Source organism: Marmota monax, unplaced genomic scaffold (genome assembly GCF_021218885.2).
Source record: "Marmota monax isolate L192 unplaced genomic scaffold, Marmota_monax_Labrador192_F-V1.1 WCK01_AAM20220418_F8-fsc00072, whole genome shotgun sequence".
Taxonomy (NCBI): Eukaryota; Metazoa; Chordata; class Mammalia; order Rodentia; family Sciuridae; genus Marmota; species Marmota monax.
In genome coordinates this window covers 8,026,829-8,052,131 of record NW_026692356.1, presented here as the reverse complement: position 1 = coordinate 8,052,131, position 25,303 = coordinate 8,026,829, and the positions used below count along the sequence as shown (strand labels likewise).

The following is a 25,303-nucleotide window of genomic DNA, read 5'->3' as shown; positions in this document are numbered from 1 at the left end:
ATAAACATTCACTGCCCACTTCTCTTCCAAATTGAAATAAGAAAAATCATTTATAAAAGTATCTCACAAACTTTAAGACCACAAAATATCTAATGCAACCAAGTTTCATTTACAAAGTGCCTACACCATACACCATACACCCTGCCGTGGGCTAGGCCCAAAAGTAATACTCAATATCTACTCTTAATGACAATGCTTAATTATAAACAAATATTGAATGAGATGATAATTTTCATGTACTTTATCAAAATAATTGTGTGAATTCTCATAGGTGAAAGAAGAAGGTAACTGTATTTTGGAAAATATGAACAAACTATTAAACCCCAGGATTAGGTCAACAGCACATAACACCTTTTGCAAAGAATAGCTGCTTCATAAATATTCAATAAATTAGTTAATTTTTAATTAGAGATATATCAAGATTATTAATGCTTGTACCTTTGCAGTCTTAGTATTCACACTTTTAAATAACTGCATATCCAATTAATCTATAACAACATTAACTCAGAATTTTTTAATGCATATGTCCATTCAAAAATGAGTTCATTTATTTGATGAATCTTTATTAAGTACTATCATGGGCAAGGAATTATGTTTTTAACACTGGACAAAACAGATATGGTCCTTATCTTATTGGCACTTCAACGGGAAAGCAAGATGGGTGTTACACAAGGAATCACAGGAATGACTGACCACAATTACAACAGAACAGGAGGCCAAGAGGAGGCTCACGCTCATCAGGGTCCAGAGGCCCTGGAAAGGATTTCTTTCTTTTATTTGTTTTGTCTACTGGCACCTTACAATTGTACATAATGGTGGGCTTCACTGTCACATTCCTACAGGCATGTAACACAATTTAATTCTTTAGGAAACTTGTATTTGAGATAGAAAGCTGAGTAAGAATTTAACATTTGAAGAGCATTAAAAACAAACAAACAAACAAGATGCCAGAGTGGAGGCAGCCTGGTTCCCCTGGTACCCCTGACCAGAAGAGACACTCCATGACCCAAGACTACAGAGGAAGCACCATGAAACCACGCCAGGCTTGGTAGGTCTGAGAGAGGTGTAGAAACTCCAGTTTGCCCCCGTCCAAATGACAAGTGTTTTAAATATGGCAGTGTCAGGTTGGGGTGTCAAAAAAAAAAAAAAAAACAAGTCCATTTTCTCTCTTTCTATACTCCAACCCAAACTATAACATATTTAAAAAAAAAATAAAAATACACAAGCCAACTCAGCAACAACAAAGGTATGGAGAGCCAAACAGCTGATGACCAAGAAGGGACTAATTTAACATATTCAGCAAAACCAAATCAAGGCCTTCAGCAGAAAAGCCGAGAGCTGGCCCAATTAATATTGCAGAATCCTCAAAGGCTCAGGAGCCAGGTTGGCTAGTTAACAGAAGCTCATAAAATAAAAACAGAGAAACTGTGTGGGAATAGTCAGACCCCAGAGAGTCTCCCTGGGCCCACTCTAGAAGACCAACATCCTGTCCCAGTCCTCTCCAAAGAGGACAGAAACATGTAAATTTTAAGCATAGTTTTTAAAAAGGGTTAAGAACTTGGTGATCCATTGCAGTTGGGATGTTCCAGGTCCTTCGCTCTCTGCACATGCCTTCAAGAAAATTGTACCATCTGGAGAAACATCATTGTCAATGGTTTTTCCCAAACAAATGCTAAAATTAATCTTGCTGCATTTCCTTTTGTTTCTTTGGTAAGGGGCGAGAAGATGAAAATGAGATGTACATTATAGAGAAAAACAGTAACTTAAACAATTTTACCAGCATCTTATAACATAGGTATTTAAGAAGATTGTCCTAAAAATAGCAAAAGGAAACACACAATTTTAAACATTCTAAATGCAAACTGGTCGAGAAGGTTGCACTTTTAACAGTGGGAAAGGGTTTGAGCGTACAGCACTCCTTCAACAGTTTGCACTTAAAAGGAGGAGCTCAGCTGCTGAGAACCCACGGCTTACCTTGAACACTTCCATTGGAAGAGGAAACTCTGCAGCAACAATAAGGGATTTTTCCAGAGCACATTTCCACTCAGAGGTCATCTTCAAAGGATAGATTTCTGTATCAACAGCAAACCACAGAAGAGTTTAAGGACTGGAATGTTCTGCCCGGTGGCTCTTTCCTGAGTTTATCAGGCCCCAGCACCCTCAGTCTGCCACAAACCGCCACCTGCTAAAGGGATTTTCCAAAATTAAATAGCAACTCAGGATTCTGCTATCAGAGATGAAGAATAAACTCAATAGGGCTCTTCCTCGGGGAACAGTTGTACGCATTTTGTGAGCATTTTGTAAGTAATTTAATAGCATTAATCACATTATCCAAACCTTTAATCATTCATGGCCCCCAAATTCCATATATCACCAAAGATGTACTAACAACAGATGAAGAACTTATTATCTGATTATTTTCTAAACTCTTGTCAGGTTTTTGCAGTTATTACAACATATTTTTCACTAAATCTCTAAGCTCTCGTATGCTAAAAATAGTCCCTATAAGTCAGAAAATTATTAAAAGGTAAATTAAACTTTACCAACCAAGTTTCATATTTACACTTGAAATGTTGCTAACACACCACATGTTGCCCATATTTTTTCCCCAGGCAATGGGGGAGAGAAAGATTTACGCACAGAGGTTACACAGTCTGAATGCAAAATTAAAAGGAAAAAATTGTTGAGCACTGTTTTTACCTATTGCTGAAACTGCAGGGGGATTTTCATGGCCTGATCTCAACAGATTTAAGACCTTATCAAAACAGGATTTGTAGGCGCACTCACTGGAAGTAGATATGTTTATACCTTCACTATATCAACCCGGCTACTCCAGACAGACAGTTAGGATACGAATATGAATTTAAGCACAGTTAAAAGGCAACATTAAACCTTCAGGCTATATTTTTAATTTCTTGCATGTCTGCTTTTTAGCAATGGAGCCATATATTTGAACCCTCAGAGCCTCTGGACTCACCTTGAGCTCTAAACTTCTCTGTTTGAGCAGTTTATTTAGTCTTTTCAGGGCATAATTACAGAACTAGACAAGTTATCAATACCCTGTCCCCTGCCATTGTTCATTACACTGAGACACACAAAGGGTGCTGCTCTAGGACAAAAAATCCCCTACTTGTGTGCACTGTCCATAATCCTTTCTAGCACTTCCTAAAGACTTCCACCTTTGGCAGAAAGAAAAAAAAAAAATCCCAATTCAGCATTTCTGTGTCAGAACAAAAAACAGATGTGACTCCTCTCAGTAGTATCCAACATATTTAAAGACAGACAGTAGAGCCTCAGCAAATACTGGAGTGCAGAGACCAAAAGAACCATCCCCCGACTACTGAGAGGGACACTGAGGGAGATACTGTGGCTTCTCACAGAGTCCCACAGAGTATGCCAAGGGACCAGTCCACAGAGCTCTGAAATTGCTCCCTGAGGATGAGGAGGAGAGTCTCAAACCAGGGGCACAGCATCAAAACCTTGGTGCAGGGGAGGCAATGCAGAGGGCTGCAGGAAGCAAAGGCCAAAGGACACCAGCTCAGCCATTCCAAGAGGGTCAGGAGAGAAATAGCACACAAGACACCAGCAACTCCTCCTCAAGGGCAAATTCACTTTTCCTGCCATCTGCAAGTAGGGTGATGGGGAATTCAGTCCACACGTGGTAGAAAAAAGGATCAGTTATGAAAAACAAGGGGAATTTCCAAAGTCAAGAGCAAAGAAAGTCTGAGAACACAGAGGATGAATAAAAGGAGAGGTTCGGTCTACCACATTAGCACCCTTCACTCTCTTGCTCTGTAATCCTGACCAGTTATACCCTTGACTGTGATCTCTGAGTGGGGAAGGGTGCCCTGGAGACAAGAGAAGGCAGAAGAGTGGTTAGGAAAAAAAAAAAAAAAAAGACACAAGGCCAATAGAAAGGGAAACCCACTATGACCTGGGTTGGGTCCACGCTACCAGAACTTGGTGCCGAGATGCGGCAGACACCGGCAGCACTGTCATGCCCCTCTAATGCCAGTCTGCAAGACTGGCACTGGAGGCCTGGCTGGCCAAGTCACCCATTCAAAGCTGACTCCTCCATCATGGGATGCCACTTTTCTCCCTCCACAGCAGAGACAAATGGAACAAGCAGCCCCAAGCAGTTCCCAAGATCTCTGCCTCTGTCCTACCAGCTCATGCTTCTCCATCTTCTAAGGGTATTAAGTCCTGAAATGGAATCTAACTCTACAACCAGGCATCCTTCCTCTCTCAAAGGTGACCCTCAGCTGCGATTCTGCCTGTCTGCACAACACCTGCAGAGTCGGACACCTTGGAAAAGCAGGAAGCAGAGAACTACGGTCCCTGTGCACGCTTCACAAGATAGAGCCACTCTGGTTACACCAGCAAGTTTATAGACAATAAATAACACCATTAAAAGAACATAAAACATTTTCTTAAAATGATCATGCTGCAGGTTATTTAATGGAGTGCAGCATCCCAGTTCTGTTTGTAGGGAAGTTGTAAGCAATTAAAATGTGTCCGCACTCATCTGTAACTAAAAGCCTACAGGAAAACAGGGCGGTCTCCTTTGGTGCAAGTGTTTGGCAAGTTGTTTCCTAGTAGCACTGCAGAAAGCAGGAATGCACAACATAACCATGAATAAATAAATAACCACAAATAAACTGAGGCCTGGGGGGGGGGGGCATCTTGACTGGGCCCACCCCCAAACCCCCTCTGTTCCTTTCTCCTCTACCAGGTGCTGCCAGCAAGGAACAACCACTATACAGTTGGTAAGAGAAAGCGCCCTTTGGGAAATATTATAAACTGAATATCTGTACCCCCAAATCTTTATATGTAGAAACCCTAATCCCCAATGTGACAGTATTTGGAGAATGAGCCCTTGGAAGGTGCTTAGGGTTAGGGGAGGTCATGTGGAAAGGGCCCTCAAGATGCAGTGTCCTAATAAAAAGGGACACTCAAATAAAAAGCTCACTCTCAATCTACTATGTGAGGACCCAGCCAGCACCTGGCCATCTGCAAGCCTGGAAGAGAGCTCTCACCAGCCTGACCCCACTGGCACCTGATCTTAGATTTACAGCGTGCAGAACTATGAGAAAAGAAATATCTGCTGTTTAAGGTGCAGAGCCTGTGATATTTTGTTATGGCAGCAACAACAGACCCATAGTGAAAGCAACAACTCATTTTGGACTAAGAAACAACTTAGGCAAAAAGCATTTAAGTTATACTCAGAAACATCCTGACTCTGGGAACTATTTAAAGCAAGAATTTTAAAAATTTTTTTAAAGAAAGTTTAGAGAAGGCCTTGGGAAAAAATAAATACGGAGAAAATTTCTAGCTTCTGCAAGAACATCTAAAACTCTTATCTTGCTTTCTAAACATTCAGAAAGAGAAAGGAGGTGGGGGCCACCTAACGGACCCCTGACCTCAATGACCTACCAAAACTTTCTGGGAAACCAAAGCATAAGCCTCTGATCACAACAGGTATTTCTAGAAAATGCCACTCATTGGATGTGCCTTATACGATTCAGCAGCCCAGCAAATGAATAACCATCTCCTGTCCCAAGCACCAGAATGCTACTTCCCCTGATTCAGGCCAGATAAGGAAAGGCTCAATGGTATATATCCTCAGAGGTGGACACAGTGTATAAAATCTAGTACTTGTTCCTACAGAGTCTGAAGAGTATAACTTCCCATTATCTGTTTCTACCACCTCTACTGAACAGTTAAGAAATATTGTGCCCTTTAAAAAGTGAAACTGGGGGGCGGGGGGGGGGGGAGTTAGGATTATTTTTAACAGCAGCAGTGGTACTGAGGGGGAATGAGGGTCCCTTAGAGCAGGGATCAGCTGGCACAGCCTGCCCTCCAAGTAGGGCCAAGAGCCACCCACCTGCCACTGCCACCACCCTTTCAACTCTGATCCTAAATGCCCATTGATGCTGGAAGCTTAACAGTGTTTGAGAGTAACAAAATTATTCTAATATTTCCTATGCAAATCTGCAAATTTTAATCCTACCTATATTTCAGTTAAGGAAATAGTGCTACACGTAAGTTGCACAAGTCCCAATGGGACCTGAAATTAATTGACGTAAATCCAAAGCATCAGGTTCTGTTCCCATGCGTAAAACCTAGGTAATAATTGTCTCTCTTCCCAGGGGTGTCATTTTGCTGAATGAAGCAACAGAATCTAGTTTTCATCTTGTAACTACCGTACATGAGGAACTTAAAGTCCTATTTGGAGTGTCTTTTCACCTCTTATTTTCTTTCCCCCATAGATAAGCTTTCTTGTTGACAATTTACGTGTTGAGGAAACCCGCATCTGATGACGACTATCTTTTTTAGGCGTAGAGCCCCACGTGATCCCGGCACAATGTGAAATGGACAACTGGTATCCAGAAAATTCTAAGACAAGTAAGCAAAATTTAGTTTTATATCCTAAAGACATGAAATTATCTAAAGAGGGAGAGCTTAGGAGCAAGTATTTCCTAATTTTCTACAAGGACACTTTCCATTCTTGTGTAAGTATGAGTTCCAGGATTTCACAGGGAAAAAGCATGACAGAACACCAGAAGCTACCAGGAATTCTTTGCTTTGCTGTACATTGTTACACAGCAAGGCCGTCTTTCCTCTATAATTTATAAAGCAATTAGGTCCTGAGCTGGGGTTTACACACACGCCTTTCCCCACAAAGGAGATTTTCCTCCCAGCCTGTGAATCCCAAGGCAACCTGAGCTCACATCTTTACTCATGATGTGGACAGGCCCTTCATCATCATCCAAAATTACCCAGGATATAAAACTCGTTTTTGGCTGCTTCTCAAAAACTGAGGACAATACAAATATAATAAAATACTGGGTGGCATGTCTACGCACCTGTCAGATTTAACACAGAGGCAAACACAAGGGGTCCAGAACCAGGAATCTTTTGGTTAAAGCACTTGAGTGACAGAAGAGGTAAAACACAACTCCTTGCCTTCGGGTTTTCAAGGCAACACAGCAACTGCTAGAGGATAATAGTTGCTTGGAATACGTAACACTGACCATAAGGAAGATCAGAAATACATATTTCTTCCTTGGGTATCTTTAATTGCACAAGAAGCCAACATTTTTATTCTGAGGTTTCCCATCAAAAGGTTGGGAAGACCAGTATGAGTAAGCAAGAGCATGAACTGGAATAAGCATAGAACCTGCTCCCTATAAGCTAGCAACCCTGGACAAGTTAACTTAACTCTGGTCTCAATTTTCTCTGCTATGAAACTGACACCAAACATGCAACACTCTTTTGGAACCAAAATAAACAACACAGAAGATGCAAAATCTCCTGGCCCATAGTGAACACTCAAGAATGGTTATGTCAGAAAGTATAATCCACGATTCTATTCAATTAAGCCCATGCAATGTCATAAAGCATAATCCACGATTCTATTCAATTAAGCCCATGCAATGTCACTTGACACTGCATTTAAAGTTATCTAAAATTGATGATGTGACAGGAAAATAGCATGATGATCCTCTTAGTGCTATTTCCTGGTTGGAATGGATTATATAATGATAAGCAAGTAGTTTGGCTACTCAAACTGGGTGGATGGGTAGAAGGGTGGATGGATGGATATGTATGAATATATAGATAAGTTGATATGGATGGATGGATGAATAAATGGATGGAAGGATGGACGGACAGATTGATGGATTTAGGGAACCTACTTAGTCTCAACAAAATCCTTGAAGAAGAGAGGGGGGCACATGCTCAATCCCAATTTATTACATCTTTCATTTCTGAACCACGACTCCAAAGGAACTAGATCAACTTCCCTAGGGCTTCCAACATCACGTTCTTCTTTGTGAATGCTATCGACTGAGGTCTTGGACTTTATTCCCCGTAGAAAGCATTCTGAAGTTGACATACTTAAAATTCACATGCTCAGATGTAAAAGATAGCACAGATCTAATAAACGTTCCAGAGACACATCCCAGAAAATATTACAACTTTTCCTAAAATACTTCACAGTAGCAAAAGCTTTGGCCCTTACCTGAAGGTGGGTCCATTCTGTATTTATTCTCTTGACACCAACCAACTGGTCGAAGTCTGTAATCCAAGTAAAACAACCACTGGTCATAGGATTCAGTGTCCTCCAATCCCACATAGCGAAGGCGTAATCTTCCTCCAACATTTTCAATCACACTAACTATCCAGTACTGAAAAGGGTTCTGAGAATCCTGAAGTTCTATTAAGGAATCAACTGTAATGAGGTCTATAGGGCCTTTCCCTCGCAGAGGCTGTTTAAACAGAAGCAAAACTCCTTATTTTAAACTTTATTTTAAAGTTCTCATGGAAACAGATGACAGCAGAAGATAATATTTTTTCACACCATCATCCAAGCTATTGGCAAACAATCTGGTGTTTCCCTCCACCCCCATCCTCTGCACAGCCCTCGCCCTCCCCTTCCCTTTCCTCCCTCACACACATCCACGTACCCAGTGCTGTACCCAGCACCAAAATCCACAAACAAATAGAAAACAACAGTTTGTCTTAGGTTTTCACCAAACAAATCACCCTTCACAGATAAAATTGCATTCACAAAAAATTACTGTGCTTTTAAGAAGAGTTATACTCAAATTTGCCGGGAGCTAGAAAAAACATGGTAGCAAAATGTCTACTTTTCAAATAGACAGATGTACCTCATAGGGGGCTATAAATTTTCACCATGACTCCTCAACAGAGTTTTCTTAAAATGGCCACTACTCTCAGCAGACAAGACTCTCTCCCACTTTGCTTAGGTGAGTGGAGCACCACATGTAGAGGTAATATATCCAATTCACGTGATGGTCAGCTAAGTGCAACCATTATGTACAGTTATTTCTACATTTAACCAATTAACCTGATAATTGGTTTGGAAAATATATAATTATTGTCCCTTCTAAGGAACCTTCTTCGCATACATTAACATATGAAAAGGGTGTTTGTTCAGTCAGCCTAACAGGCAGATACCTTTTAAAAAATTTTACATAGTAAGACAATTTGAAAGGGTGAACAATCATCATTTTGATTTGTTCACCAAACAATTAAAATAGCCATTAAGATAAACAAATACATCAGGCAAAAATGGTCACAAAACAAAACCTGCTGTGTAGCAGTGCTACTGTTTTGTTTTGTTTTTTCTTTTCTTTTTTTTTTTTTTTTGAGAAGGTGGAACATTAGGGTTGAAATAATAATAATGGCACTGTCAAAATCCACATTTAATTCCCAGTCATTCATTAAGTTTTCCGCACTCTTAAAGCACATTTGGTAATTCAATAATTACTTATGACACAGAATCTTTCTCTTGCTGTTTCCTTATACATGATAAATATTAATGTTTCATCATAACATTCTTTTCAAATGAACCATAAAGATTTCAGTTTAAATGTTTTCTTCAGCACCTTGAAATTGCCTTAACTATATTTAAATACAGTCAGCCTTTTCTCCTTTCTTCCAATGAGGGAAGCTAGCTCCATTATTCGTTAACACGGGCGTTCCCATCTTGGGGTTACATGTCTGAAGAGGAATACTGGATGGAACCACTGCTCAGTGTGCCCCAAGAGACTACACGAGAGCACACACATGCTTAGGCATCACCTATTTAACTATTCAACACTCTTGTGATTTTATTGACATTAACTAATAAAGGAGAAAGGCTCAAACTTATAGGATAGTGAGGAGGCATCCTAACATAAAAATGCATTCACATAGAGCAAATTTTCCACTCACTGACTGTACCACAGGGTACAGATTAGTTAACATCATTCAAATCCATCACCTAAGTGATTCAACACAAAACAGGACGTGGGGCTATATGCATAAAGATATCTGTGTCTACGCATGGATCTGCAGAAGGATATATGCAGAGGTGCCATTTGGTCTGAGCTCATGGGACAGGATGCTTCAGAGATATAAGAGATGTATAATAACAATACATACACCTTCCAGCAGGTTGGCAGGTGCTGTCCGCGAACCAGTCAAATCATGTATGAGGAATTCGGTCCAGTCTGCATACTTCTCTTTGATTGCTGGCAAGACAAGGGAGAATAAAAAAACATTTGAACACATCAGTAAAATATCAAGTAAACTTAAAATCACTGTAGTTTTCTGTATGTTGGTGTTATTTTGATATTTGTTATTTTGATATATCTTTTTCTTAATTTTAAGCACTATGCTTAAGCAAAAAGTACTACAGTTGAAATCACAGATCTATCAGTAAGTAGTGACCTACCTTGCCCACAACTGGTCATCTAAAGGATAAAAGAACCTGAGGTGCCGAAGTCTTATAAGCTATTTAGAAATCTTAACTGACAACAATATTCCAAGCGGAAAGAGGCCAAGAAGGAATGGAGAAATTAGAGAAAATTACCATGGTAAAATAAAGCCAGGCCCTGAATTATGTAAAAGGTTGATGGGGTAGGATAAAAAGGGTTCTTTGGACTGAGAGGAAACAGCATACTAACAAGAGGGATAGAAAAGAAACAGAAATGGAGAAAGAAAATACAGTTACTGGACCAACACGGCACAGTCCAAGCCTGCAGGGCTGGGAAGCCAGTGGAATTGACAGCTGAGAAGTGACACTGACATCTGAGAAGCAGGACATTTCTAGAAATACTGTAAAGGTCTGAAAGGAAACAGAAGACTCTAAAAGCAGGGAAACTGAGGCTGCTGCTGTTATCTAAGTATAAAAGTTACAGGATCCAAAACAGGGTGACAGCCTGTGAGCAAGGAAGGACTGCATATGAGACACCTTTAAAAAAAAAAAAAAAAAACTATCAGACCCTGGAGGTTGACATCCTATAAGTGCTTAGAACCCAAATGTACCCTCCCGATGACTCTTCCACAGTACAGGTCTCCAGAGGTTTGGGGAGACCCTCAGCCTTCATGGGCAGCAGAAAGCAGAGCAATATGGATCCTTGGATTCCACTAACTCACACCGTGATGCTGAACTTCCTGGGAGAAAGATAGCAAGCCACAGGTGAGCTGCCTAGGATCCACCCAGTATTCAACTGAGCTTCTGGTAACGGTCCAGGGACGTTAGGTATGAGGTATCCCCCAAAAGCTCATGTACGAAACAGTGCAAGAATATTCACAGGTGGGATGATTAGATTATCAAGGGTGAGACCTGATTGATGGAGTAATCCACTGATATGAATTAACTGGTGGGGACTGTAGGCAGGTACGGTGTGGCAGGAGGAAGTAAGTACTGGGGTTATGCCCTTGGAGTTTTTAGTCTGTCCCAGGTGAGCTGATGGTTGCCTTGTTGCCAGCTTCTTTCCTCCGCCATGCCCTTCCACCTTGATGTCCTGCTCACCTCAGGCCTACAGCTATGCATGGACTGAACCTCTGAAACTGTGAGCCAAAATGAACTTTCCTTCCCTTGGTTGATCTTGTCGCATCTTTTGGCCACAACAACACAAAGCCTACTAAAATGAGGTTTATGCGTAGCTTAGGTCCTTCAAAGGCTTGATATAACCTCTTCTAGCTCAAATCTACAGAAAGAAAGTTATTACAGAGGGTGGGGGTGCAGAGCTGGGCAAGGCAGGTTCTGCCAACACTGCATGTACAACTTAGGGTAATTTCACTCCATTATTTTCATCAATAAATAGTGCTTATAGGCTGCTAAGAGTATTAAAGAAGAAACACACACAAACAAAATAAAACCATGCCCAGCTAACACTAAGCAATTAATAAACATTTCATTTTGGTTTATTGTAAGTATGTATTAGATGATCACGTATTTCCACCATGTATTTATTACTCACTACCACAATTCCCAATGGAAACCTTCCACAAGCCGAGGCAGGACTGTCATCAGAATGAGGCACAATGGCAGCACTAACATGCATCTCCATCAATATCTGCCCATCATCCAGGATGATCAGAGTCTGAGAGAGGCACCAACACAGAGGGTACTCCAACAAACAAGGATGGAAAACAGAGCTTTACATCACACAACAGTGACGTAAGGCTCCTGCCCAGCCTCCACTTGTAAGAGCAATGCGTCCATTCATCCTTTTTTATCTGTAGGGTTTCTCCCAAATAAAATACCACTGTCCTTATTTTAGATATACATACTTATACGGAAATAACTTTTGGGGAAAAAACATCACAGCTTTGTACTCTCTTCCATCAGTAGCAAATGTAGTAATCGTATTTCAATGTTATTCCCTTTTGTTTTGTGGGGGGTTTTGTTGTTGTTGTTGTTGTTTTTTGGGGGGGGCGGGTGCTAGCAGGAATTGAACTCATAGGCTCTCGACCACTGAACCACATCCCCAGCCCTATTTTGTATTTTATTTAGAGACAGGGTCTCACTGCGTTGCTTAACGCCTCACCATTGCTGAAGCTGGTTTTGAACTCGCAATCCTCCTGTCTCAGAGCTGCTGGGATTACAGGCGTGGGCCACCAGGCCTGGCTTTGTTATTCCCATTTTAAAACCAGCCTTCTTGCATGACTAAGATTAAAACATTAAAAGCAAATATGTACAAGATGAATTAATTAAAACTTTCACCTACTTTATGCTTTACAAAGACTTTTCATTGACGTTATCTATTCTGACCCTGGTAACAAGGCTATGAGGTGGCTCTTCTTAACTAACTTGTAACCAAGTTCACAGAAAAATCTAGGGTCAGAGCCAGCCAAAAACCTCCAAGTATTTAGACCCCAATCTTACATGGAGTCTTTCCTCTAGAATTGATGACTCTCCAAAGTTTTTGCAAAAAGTTAAATCAACAAAACATAGGTATGATGGAGATATCATGAAAACAACTGTCTACCCATAAAGTTTCAAGACTGGGGCAAAATGTACAATTGTACCAGATAAATATTCATTTCACATCTCATTAGAAAAGTACAGGTCAAGCAATAACTGGTCCTACGCAGTCAGAATTTACATCTACATACTGTATGAGAAGATCAACTCGCCTCTCAAGAGTTGTTCCCATGTGCACACAATCCAAGTTAACATTTAAGTTAAAAATTTCTTAATATGCAAGCAGCAAAGACACGGTGCAATGCCAAAATTTAAATTGTGAGAGTCCCAGCAAGACAGCACTGGAGATGGTCTGAAATTTACATCTTTCAAGCCCTAAGTTCCAGAGGTCCCATAACTTCCCCTTAATATGTTTCAGTATAAGACTCTGAAGCAATCTTTTATGTGCCACAGAATATCTAGATAAATTGCTCTCCACGGAAAATGTATCTATAAAGCTATAAAAATACATGGACCATTTTAGGTTAAAAAATAGAGATGAAACAATCCTCAGAAATTTTGCTAATGTTGAAAGAAAACCTGCTTCAGTCAATTTTAGTTCTCAGAGCTCAATTTTCAAACGTACAACGAATCTACTAAAATAAATATTACCCTAAAATGAAAACTAACAAAGTTCTATTCAGTTACAGAAATAAAACTCTAGTTTATTTCACAAATACTCCATTTTGAGCAGGAACTCACAACACATGAAGGAAACAATCATGACCTTGAAGTTCAGAAAAAGAAAACACAAACACATACATATACTTTTTGTGAGGACATTTGGAGATGGCTCCAAATTACACAACAACTTCATTGGGATTGGAAAGCTATATATACAGCCTTAAGGTTACTATCATTTTTCAGAACCTGAAAAAACATCACTAAGGTTGGACTTCATCCCATTAAGCTAATGTCAACAAAGAGTCCAGTGGTGTGTCACCTCTCAGTGATGTCCTCTTCTACAGAGACTGTCCCATGGGTACGATGCCCATTCAAGCAGACCATGAACATGAGACCTGTGGGGGGTCAGGTGGACCCACATCAGCCCGGGCTCCTCAAAGCCATGCCCTAGTTGAACAGAGAAGCCCACCACAAACGTGCCTTTGTACTTATTCTGAAGACAGGGAGGAGAGTGACAATGAAGAGCAAGGCCACTTTCACTGGAACACACTTCAGGCAACAGGGAAGGGGCTGCAGTCCATCCATCTTCTGGAGTTTAGACCCAATGGATTTTTCTTTGTTGCTCTTCTCTCCAGGAGAGGTTCTCAACCTGCTGACTATAGGCATCCCATGAAACCGGGTGATTTTCAGCCCACCTGGGACTGGGCCTCCCAACTTCCTGCTATTCAAAGTCACAAGCTTCAAGAGATCCCAAAGTGCCCCCTAAGCTGCAGCCCCCAAATCCGACTGGGTGGCAACCGCCCCCCACCCCCACCAATAATTTTACAGTCACCAAGTCCTCATTAGCTTTCAAGCTGCCAGAAATACTGAAATGTCTGTTCTATGCTGGCCCCCCCTTTGACTCTGTGGGTTGTTGGTCTTTGCATTTTTCATTCCTTTACTCTCATGAGGAAAAGGAGATAAATAAAAGTACGCAGTCCATGGAGACTCCTGGTTTACAAGAGAACTAGACCCTACAAAGAGATGTTGGGTAGCAGCCTTTGGCTTGTCAGAAAAAGACTTTTTAACACTGACCCAGCTAAAGAAAGAGGCAGCAATGGTAGATCCTGAATTATAAATGGAGGCACTTCCTCCTACTATGAAGAAGGCTGCAGACTTCCTATGGAGACTTTCAAAGAAGAATTTGTATTAATTTTTTATATTGTGCTAAGATTAAATTGTTCCTGCAAACAGAATAAAAGGCCATACAATTATTTGATAGGATTTATAAGTTCCTACTATGTGCAATGGACATTATGTATGTTGGTATTCAATATACTACAAGCATTCCTATCTTTAATAATAAGTGTAAGTCAGAAAAAAGATACAATTCCTTAGAACTCAACATACACAGATTGTTGGAAGAAAAGTTTTAATTCAATCTGTTAAGACTCATTCAGTTTTATAAAGTTATATGATTCCAAAAAGGAATAGTAGCATTTAGTTTTAAAAAATAGAATTTAACAAAGACATATGAAAATTGTTGGAAGCAAGAGATAAATCTCATAGTGATGACCCTGAGGTGAAAGAGGAAAAATAAGTAGTATAAAAGTCTCAGAATAACTGCAGAATTTGAATATTTAATATTTTTGCCATAATCATTAAAACCTTGATCCATATTTACACAGATCCTTAAAAAGGAAAGTCTTTGCAACCTCTACATTGCTTGGAATTTACCTGCATACTGAGAATGAGAATAGGAGAGAGGTGCTTTTTTGTTGAAATTAGCTTATTATGGGATCACATATGACTTTTGATGACAATTACTTCATGGGGCCAAAGGATTAAACAAGAAAATAGACATAAACTTCCTAACACTGCTCACTTGGGCACTAGGTCTCAAGACATATAAAAAGTGAAGTATCACAGGTAATGTGATCAATCTTTCCCTCTTCAGTGCACCCAAACTTTTACAGGGCACACCAAGTTTTCTCTTAGTGGAGCAAATACGAGGTGTTTTAAACTGATGTCTTCATTAAAGGCTAACAATTTCTTGCAATCCAAAGTTAACTTTTAGTAAACCTATGAATGGGTCATGGTATAAAATTACATTCTCGAACATAAATCATACAGCAATATTTCATCGTTTTGAAGAACTATAATGAGAGTAAAAATTCCTTGCAGGGCATTCTAATCCCCTCTTTGCCCCTCCCTGACTTCACTTCTTCAAATAGATGCAAACTGGTACCAAAATTAAGTATATCTTATGGAAAATAATTCCTAATGTAAACTGTCAGGGGAATCCAATTCATTTTAAGCTTTAATCTGCTTCTTCTTGTTCTTATAAAATTTATCACTTGTTACATGGTGGAAAACACAGTCTCTGTGGCTAAACTTGGCAATTAATGCTCTTAACAGAGTAGGATACACTATACACAAAGATCATTATTCCAGTTACTGACTGATGCTTTTTATGAAAACAGGATCAATGGGGAATAGATAATACAGTGCTCACATCAATATGAAAGTTTAGACATACAGTTACTTATTTACTTATTATTAAAATTTATACTACAGATCATTCTGCAGCTCCCAAAGTCTAGACATTTTCCACATCCAAATAAAACTGTTCTTCTCTATGTTGTGCACAAGAGCACAGACAAACATGAAAAGCAGGGTCCTTGAGATGGTCAGAGAACTCAGTACTCACACCAGATTCCTACATTCCAACTGCGCAAGCAGAGGCTCCGAGGAATTCACTTCTCATCAGTTTGGTTATTCCTATAACTTGAGCAAATGTCACACCTTAGTAAAAGTGAATCCATTCTAATGACTGTCTATTTCAACAAGCAAGTACCTCAATACACTCCCGTTTGCATTGATGTATTTGTGAAGGGAAGTGAGAGGCTGTGTAGCTTTTTTTTTTTTTTTCAGTGCCCTCTCTGGGAGCCGCAGCTGGGGCCAGTCCCCGCTCCAGGGGACACAAAGTGAGGTCTCACTTCCCCACAAGCACTAGTATTTTCAGCACCTTGCATCTTAGACATTGGCATAGTTATCCATGGGAAAGCTGCAGTTATCTGAATAACAGGCACAGCCACCACAGGGAGGAAGCAGAATGACATAAGGCGGTGAAAGGACTGTTCCAACCACATGATTACTTGACCATGACCAGGCAAGAGACTGCTGAAACCACTCAGCCAAGAGCTCAGCAAACATAGGACCAGGAGATGAGAGTGCCGGGATTCTGTATTTAAGTCAACCCAGAGAAACGGAGACAAAGATGCGTACCAGAGTCTGGGACTGATGTGGATCAAAGGGGTACAAAATTTCCCTTAAAAAGGAGGCATACAGTTTCATCATCTACTGCACTATTCGATGACCACAGTTAGTATGGAGACCATTAATACTAATGTACTGTAAATTTCAAAATTGCTGGAAAAGTAGATTTCTAACATCTCACACATAAAAAAAATTGTGAATAGATAAGGTATAGGATATATTAATTGGCTTCATTTCATCTTTTTGAATGAATCCACTGGTGAAAACATCACATTGTACCCAAAAAATATATCCATTTATTATTTTTCAATTTAAAATTTTAATTAATTCTAAAAGCCATGAAAGAAGAGCCAATGCGATTTGCTGATGTGACAGATGAAAAGTAAGAGGTGAAGATGTCACCAAGACTACCGGGTCAAGAGATGGAAGAATGGAGCTTCCACTTACCTCGCAGGGCAAACTCAGGAGAAGCTTAAGTGCAGGGCCAGCTCTACATACGTTCATGCCGCAATGATCACAGGACATGGTGTCATAGCTACTCAGCTGCTGTAACAAAGAAACCCAAACACTCCAAGGTGCAAACACAGTGCAAGTTTCACTCTCTCCATATACTCCCCCAAGGCAGGTGGATCCAGTGTGACAGGCAGCTGGGCTTCAGTAGGAGTGGTGGAGCCTGAGTCTCAGTGGTCCTACCGTCCTGATACAAGCAAGGGTGAGGCCAAGGTGCTCAACCCATATTCCAGCCAGGAAGCAGGAAAGGAACTTAGCTGAAGGGTGAGTACTTTCCACCTCATCAGTTGCACATAGATCACAAACAACACTTGCCCTGGTATTCTGTCACCCAGATGAACAGCCGCACTTGGCTAAGTGCAGCTCTAACTTGGATTACAAGAAAAGTCCCAAAGAAATGACAGGAGCTCTCTGGGACAGGGAGCAAACTGGGTTGGACCCAGTGGGAGGGATGGAACCAAGTTTACTCATGTTTGCCATGCAATGATGCTTCCTCCTCCACCTGGGTCAGGGTAGTGCCACAATAACTATTTCCCAGGCTTTTATTACAAGTGGGGAAAATCTACAACATAGGAGGATCCCTCACCAAAGTGCCCACTCACACATTCAGCAATGCCTCTGAGAGAAGAATATGGGGACCCATGGGACCCCATCTTATAGGGGCCTTCTCTTTATAGATTCTCAGTCTATGCATATTTCCCCTTTCCTCCAGTGAAATTTCCTCCTAAACCTGTTACATATGAGGTTATAAAATGTCTCCTAAACCATAGTGCACAACACAGAGACCTGATGGAACTCACTCTGCAGTATCCACATATCTACACCAGCGGCACTGAGTCCAGGTAAGTCGATTACCAACTGATGAGAGAACCTCGAGAGAACAATCGACTTTGACAGAGGCTGCTGACAAATGAGTAACGTGAAGGTTGACATTAGGCTTTTTATTTTATAACCAAGCTCTTCCAGGATTCATTCCTAGGAGCAGAACTGCAAAGGATTTACCAGGTACTGACAAACTGCTCTTACCATTTAAACTCTTTATCATTGGTACACAAAAATTCTCATTTCTGTCCATCCTTACTAATATTTCATCTGATCAGACTTCTTAAATTTTCACCCATTTCAAGCATATGAAAATATTTGTGACTTTGGTTTTCATGTTATTGAGTATCAGCACAGTTTGATATTATTACATGATGATAATTCAGGTTCCCCCTGGGAAACTGCCTATTCACATCCCTTATATGTTCTATAGACTCAACTTTTTTAAAAAATTGATTTGCAGGAACTCTTCATATATTTTAGTTATTCTTCATTTGATATAGCATGACTCTGACTTGGTCCAGTGTTAAGCATGAGCCTTTTACAAACAGAAATGAGATCATATCACTCAGTGTTGTGATCTCAGGTGTACCCCAAAAGCTCATAGTGAGACAATGCAAAAAGGTTCAGAGGAAAAATGATTCGGTTGTAAGAGTCTTAACCCAATCGGTGATTTTATCCCAACAGAGATTAACTGAGTGGTAACCTAAGTGATACGGTGTGGCTGAAGGAGGTGGAAATTAGGGTGTGGCTTTGGTGTATATAATTGCATCTGGAAAGTGGAGAACTAACTCTCTGCTTCCTAATCTCTTGTGAGCTGCTTCCCTGTGCCACACACTCCGCCATGATGTTCAGCTTCACCTCAAGCCCCAAGGAATGGAGCTGGCCTTCTATAGACTAAGACCTCTGAAACTCTGAGCCCTCAAAGAAACTTTTCCTCCTCTATAATTGTGCTGCTTTGGGTCCTTTATTCACAGCAGTGAAAAAGCTGGCTAAACCACTCAGCTACTGACTCTCAGAATAAATTTCAAACTCCAAAGACTGGCTCAGTGACCTTGGTGATGTGGCTGCTCTCCACTTTTCCTCTTTGCTCTTGACCCTGAATTCCTCAAAGATCTTCTCTTCTAAGGGGTCTCCTAAGGACTCTCCTGGAGCTCCCCCAGACCCCCTCTACCCCTCCTCAGCTGAATTGGGACTTCTTTACTGGTCCTCCCTGATGATACACACTAGCATCTCCCACAGACCCAAATTCTTCCCCTTCTCAGACATATTCCAGGGTATAATTCCACATTTGTGTTCACTTGTCCACCATTTACAGGGGTCAATTCCAGGAAGCTACACACAATTCAGTCCCATTGTGTGCACAATTCTATCCCAATTCCTGGAACAACAGGCATATGGTAGGTAGTTATTGAATTTTGACACAAGAAGGAAGGAAAAATTGAATGGTTTTTGTTATGATGTAGATAGGGGACGTCCCTCAGAAGCTCCTGTGTTAATGCAAGAATATTCAGAGGTGAAATGATTAGACTTCATGAGCCATAAACAGATGTGTCTATCCCACTTTCAATGAACTAACAGTGATAACTGTAAGCAGGCAGGTGAGGCATGGCTGGAGGCAGTAGGTGGGTCATGGGCCATTCCCTGCAAAGGTGCATCTTCCCTGCAGCCCCCGACCCACTCTGCTTCCTGACCTCATCATGCTCTGAGCAGCTTTCCTCCACCAGGCCCTTCCCCCATGATGTGACGCCTCACCTATGCCAGAGCAATGGAGTTGGGCACCCGTAGACTGAGACTTCTGAAACCATAAGCCCCAAATGAACTTTCCCTCCTCTAACTTCTTCTTTTCAGATATTTTAGTCACAGCAATGAAAAGCTAACTCAAACAATTTTATAAACTGTATCTGTTTTACTAATCTTTTCATGAAATAGCACTTGCTTAATTCAGATTAGGAGCTAGTTGCCATAAATATTATGCAGACTTTTCATTAAAATATAACTTAATTCAATGTCTTATCAGAAGTCTTTAAAAATATTCTGGTATTCCTTTTGTTTCTTTCTGCTTTGTATTTGCCAGTTTTTAACTGCATATATATGAGGCAGATTAACATTTACAATGTTAGTTCAGCCCATATAGCCTAGAAAACCAGGGATTGATCCATTTAATTAATCTGGCACTTAATATCTTGTAAGATAGAGACAACACTCAATATCTGTCTGATGTTTTCCTTCTGCATGACTGACACTGTCAGTCCACTAGGTAACACTTTTACTAGATCCCTCTGCAGAGGAAACTGTCAAAACTGAATTGACATAGCACATGAGTCCAGAGCTCCAAGTTCAATGGAAGAGTCACTTTCTTGTTAAAGATTTTATTCTCCTAAGTCTCTCTTTTTCAAACTTGATTTCTTTCTGTAAAGTTTATTTCTTTGCTGGAGCAAAAGTGCTTCCATTCAAATTTTCCCCGATATTCTCCTTAGGGATATGTTTAAAAAAAAAACAAAACAGGCTTGCAAAAAATTTACACTGCCTTTCACATCTATCTGATTAAATGAGTCAGCCTAGCAATGGTTTTTGCGTTGCTGTCATTGACAGTTAACTTCATATGTCCACTTGGATGTGCCATGGTGCCCAAACATGTAGTCAAACATCATTCCGCATATTTCTGTAAGGGTGTTTTTGCATGAGATTAACATGTAAGTCTGAACACTTCGGGGAGAGAAGACTGCCCTCCATAATGTGAGAGGGTTTCATGTGATCGTTCAAGGCCTGAATAAAAGAAAAGACCAGGGCTGGGATTGTAGCTCAGCGGTAGAGCGCTCACTTAGCGCGGGTGGGACCCGGGTTCGATTCTCAGCACCACATAAAAATAAAGGCATTGTGTTGAGTCCATCTACAAAAAAGATTCTCATTCTCTCTCTCTCTCTCTCTCTCTCTCTCTCTCTCTCTCTCTCTCTCTCTCTCTCTCTCAAAAATAAAAAAAGAAAGAAAAAAGAAAAAGAAAAGACCAGCTTCCCAGAACAAGAAAGAACCCCCCAACAGATGACCTTGGGTCTTCCTCCACAGCATCAGCTCTTCCCAGTTCCCCAGCACATGGTCCTGGGACTTGAACCATCAATCTTCCTAGGTCTCCAGCCTCCTTGCCTCGCCCCTTAGATATACAACCTGCCAAGTATGCGTGCGCTCACACACACACACACACACATACACACACACACTGTTATAGTTTGGAGGTTAGGTGTTCCCCAGAAGCTCACATGTGAGACAATACAAGAAGGTTCAGAGGAGATTATTGGATCGTGAGAGTCTTAACCCTGTCAGTGAATCAATCCCTGATGGGATTAACTGGGTGCTGGCTGGGGGGGGTGAGTGTGGCTGGAGGAAGTGGTTAAATGGGGGCGTGGCTATGAGGTATATATTTTGTACCTGGAGCTGGAGTCTCTCTCAGCTTCTTGATCACCATGGTGTGAGCTGCTTCCTTCTGTCACCCTCTCAAGCCATGATGTTCAGCTTCACCTCAAGCCCTGAGGAATGGAGCTGGCCTTCTATGGACTAAGACCTCTGAAACTGTGAGCCCTCAAACTTTTCCTCCTTTAAAATTGTTCTGGTCAGATCCTTTAGTCACACAGCAGTGGGAAAAAAGCTAACTAAAACATACACATTCACACTCACATACATCCTACGGGTCTGTTTCTCTCTAGAACACTGGCTTATTGATACAGCATCTTATTACAATTCTAAATGTTCCATGAACAAAAAGAAAAGGACAACAAAAACAGTCACAGAAAAGTGGGGGTAATAATAGTGACCAGTCATCAGACAGCTCTTGCAGGTTGCATCTTCAGGAGTGCATGAGAAGAAGCCTGTGATAAACTTGTGCCCACTGAGAAGCCACCTGAGACAGGAAATGATGGGTTCCAGATGGTGCTGCCTGAGCTGGAATTCCAGCTCCATCCCGCAATGACAGGTGACATTAGAAATGCCTTCTAGCCTCTCTAGGTCTATCCTTACATGTAAAATTAAAATCATTTTTTTAAAACAAATCAAATAGATGTTAATTGAGAAGTCACATTTTTACATTTCAAAGCTAAAACCAAATAATTATCAGTCATATAAATGCTTCAAACAGGAAGAGAATTCAGTAATTCAACCCATTATAACTCCAGCGTGTTTGCTGGCTTGATGACCACAGCATACTCCACCCACCCGGGAGAATGGCCAGGTTCAAAGGTCACCCTGACACTCGGGCATTAGAGGACACCTGCAGCACATTTCCACCCTCACCTTCCCCAACACCCCCAGCACACCCCACATCTCCCACCCTGAGCTCCAGGGATGACTGATAGTTCAATCCAGAGGGCTCTCACTTGAGCCCGAAGGCTGAATCCATCCTAGGTGAGGCTGGCAGTGGGGTCTTGAGTGGGTCATTGCTATTGGCTGCAAACTTCACTCAAAATAAACTATAGTTTGCCCTTAACCAAAGAACGGTAGATACTAAAACCATTAGAGCTCTGGGCCACCTGGAGAGGGCTGTTCTCTCAGACACCTCTGCCCCCAGCCTCTGCAGGATGCACCCTGGGAAGCAGCACCAACATGTTCCACACTTTCAGCTTCTATCTGGAGTCCTGCTGCAAACCCTGACTGATGTCACCACTTGTGTCTCTGGCACCTTTCAAAGAGACATGGAGATGGAATCACCCTTCACACATGGCTCCAGTCTAATATGCTCACCAAAAGCCCGACAGCAAGCCAATTCTCAGACAGGCCCATTGCTAAAGTCTGATAACTACTTATTATATCCTCTGAAGTAAGTCTTCTTAACTTGCCATCCACATGGGCTCCAGGGAGCTCAGGAGCCCACAAAATGGAACACAAAGCTATGTCTATATGTACGTGTGTGCAAAACCTCATCCAAGAAGCTTCCCCGGGTTCCTCAGATGCTCAGAGAACTCCATGACCCTTCAAAAGATTAAGAACTACTGTATGGGGAAAAATGTTACTACACCAAAATACAGCTGGGATGTGACCACCAGACTGCAAGCACCCTGAAACTTCACGCTCTACCGTACCCTGTACCTAACACAATGCCAATCAACGTTACCACGCAACTCTCCTAGGGAAAGCAATTTATTATCTTCCGCCTCTACACAGATACTAAAATTCTGATTCCAAAATCATCTACTAACTGTTCTCCATGTGCCAAACACTGTGCTGGCCACTTATGGGCAACATTTCCCTGGTGCTTCCAAAGTGCAGTGAACTGGTTATTCTCATCTCCATTTTGCAAATAAGACTCAAAGAGATTAAGTAGGTCTGTATTCACAGAGACAAATACCTTCAAGACTGTATCGGCAAGGGAGATGACAGGTGCCTGCCCCCATTTCTCTGGGCTCCTGCTGAGCCACTTTGCCCACACTCCCAGCTGGCCTACAGCTTCCAATTGGGCTGGGGTCTTCTTACTCTGCCTCCTTATCAGTACTTGAAAGGACCACCCTCAGCCCTCATCCACCAGGCCAGGCACAATGTGCTCCCTCAAGGCACACATGACATGTTGTAGATCTGCCCCACTGTTCACCTATACCCTCCTTCAGATGGTTTGCTCCATGAGGGGGGAATGTCACTCTTGGTTCAAACTTCCTCCTCAGACCCACCATGGTCTCTGGTGCACAGAGATACCTAATAAACACTATGTAGATGTGTTTTTAAGAATGTCAAGTGTAACAGAGCACTGGATTAAGGATTAAAAGACTTTCTAGACCTATTTCTGCCACTATTTACAAATTCCAAGAAGGTTACATATATCCTTAGGAATTTAATATTACAAAATTAGAGCATCCCTTGAAAACACACATGTGCAGTGTCACATTTATGTCCCACAAAAATCCAGATAGTTGGAAAGGAAATAAATACCACCAAGACATGATTCCTGTGCTCCAGGAATTTGATTAGGAAGACGGCATGTCAGCAAGGAACTCAGAGGGAAGGAGGGAACCGCAGGTACTATAGAAGCCCTGAGCCCAGGAGCAGGGGTGGCTTCTTACTGGAGCAACCGTAAGAGCTGGGCCTTGGGTGCATTTGGCATAGGTGTATGCAGATCAACAAGGTCACCTACTGGTGCTCTACAGGCAGGAGGTGAAGGAGGAAGGCTGCTTGGTCCAGGGACTCTTCCAGATGTTCAAGTGAAATGAAGGACACCTGAACACATGAGGCAGAGGAGGAGAACCCCTGAAAGGAGATGCCCCATGAGTCACAGGAACAAGTCCAGGCAAGGACAGGTCAGTAGGCCCAATTGGCCCACAATGGCCAGGCCTGAGCTGCACCTCCAAATCTAATCACCAAACATTTGTGCCACGAGTTTCACTAGGGTGGTGAAGGCAGCACTGGGAACAGGTGACATCACAGAACTGACATCAGAGAAACAGACGCCAGTTCAACAAAACAAGCCAGAGATTGTACTGAGAGGGAGAAGCCACAACTCCCAGCTGAGCCATTTACTTGCTGTAGCTGTAGAACTGATATTTCTTGAAGCAAGTTCCCTGAAAGCTCACTAGCATCCCAGTCATGCCTCTCTGTCCTAGGAGTCCTCGCCCGGCCCCTTCCTAAGGCTGAGAAGGGAGTGTGACCAAACAGATCCACCTATGAACAGGGAGCAACATCACTGGGTTAGAACTGTATTTAAAATGGGGCTGAGGGTAGCAAACATCAAGAGTTAACCCAATACAGGTATGAGGTCTAGAACCTCACGAGGAACTGAGGAGATAGGAACCTGGGAAAGATGGGACATCTTCAACAGGCCTCAGTCATAGGTGGGTGGACGATTCCAAGTCCATCATATATTGTCTGCTCAAAAACAAGCCTGGCAAATAACCTCATGGCCCACCATGCAACTTGCCTCCACTTCTCCACCTGCAGAGAGTGCCTTCATGATTCTGACCAAGATCCTGACCAAGATCATCTTGCTTATAAAGCAAGGCCATCTCCTTCTTTCCAATGTTCCTGCACAACCTTCAACCACATATGTTACTAGTTTGCTAATAAGCCTCTTCCTTGTCTACTCAGGTGGTTGAAATATTTCAATAATAAATTCAGCTCTCATAGTTTGAATTTATCTTCAAGATTTTAATACCACTCCAGCCTTGGTACTTGCCTCAATAGGGATGCTGCAGGAATCAATGAACAGTAACTAGTCACCCACAAGAGAGCAATGCTACTCCACGGGCTGAGTACCTCAATAGGAGCTCACAGCACCAGAGCTGGCAGTGACTTGGACCCTGGACCCTTGACCCTTTGTATGACCCAGGTGAAGTTCCTGGCCAGGACAACCAA

At 41.7% G+C, this 25,303-nt stretch overlaps 1 protein-coding gene across 3 annotated transcripts in view; it reads right to left on the bottom strand.

Annotated features, from left to right (window-relative positions):
- Sfmbt2 (Scm like with four mbt domains 2) overlaps positions 1-25,303 on the bottom strand; it is a 205,758-nt gene that overhangs the window by 96,155 nt on the left and 84,300 nt on the right. For 2 of the 3 annotated variants that reach the window (XM_046442364.2, XM_046442365.2), the window contains exons 5-7: positions 9,952-10,040; positions 8,024-8,270; positions 1,975-2,072 (exon numbers count right to left, since the gene is read on the bottom strand). In XM_046442364.2, coding sequence (XP_046298320.1) covers positions 1,975-2,072; positions 8,024-8,270; positions 9,952-10,040 — 434 coding nt within the window. Of the gene's footprint in view, positions 1-1,974; positions 2,073-8,023; positions 8,271-9,951; positions 10,046-25,303 lie in introns of those variants that run through there. The other variant, XM_046442367.2, reaches the window with a different exon arrangement.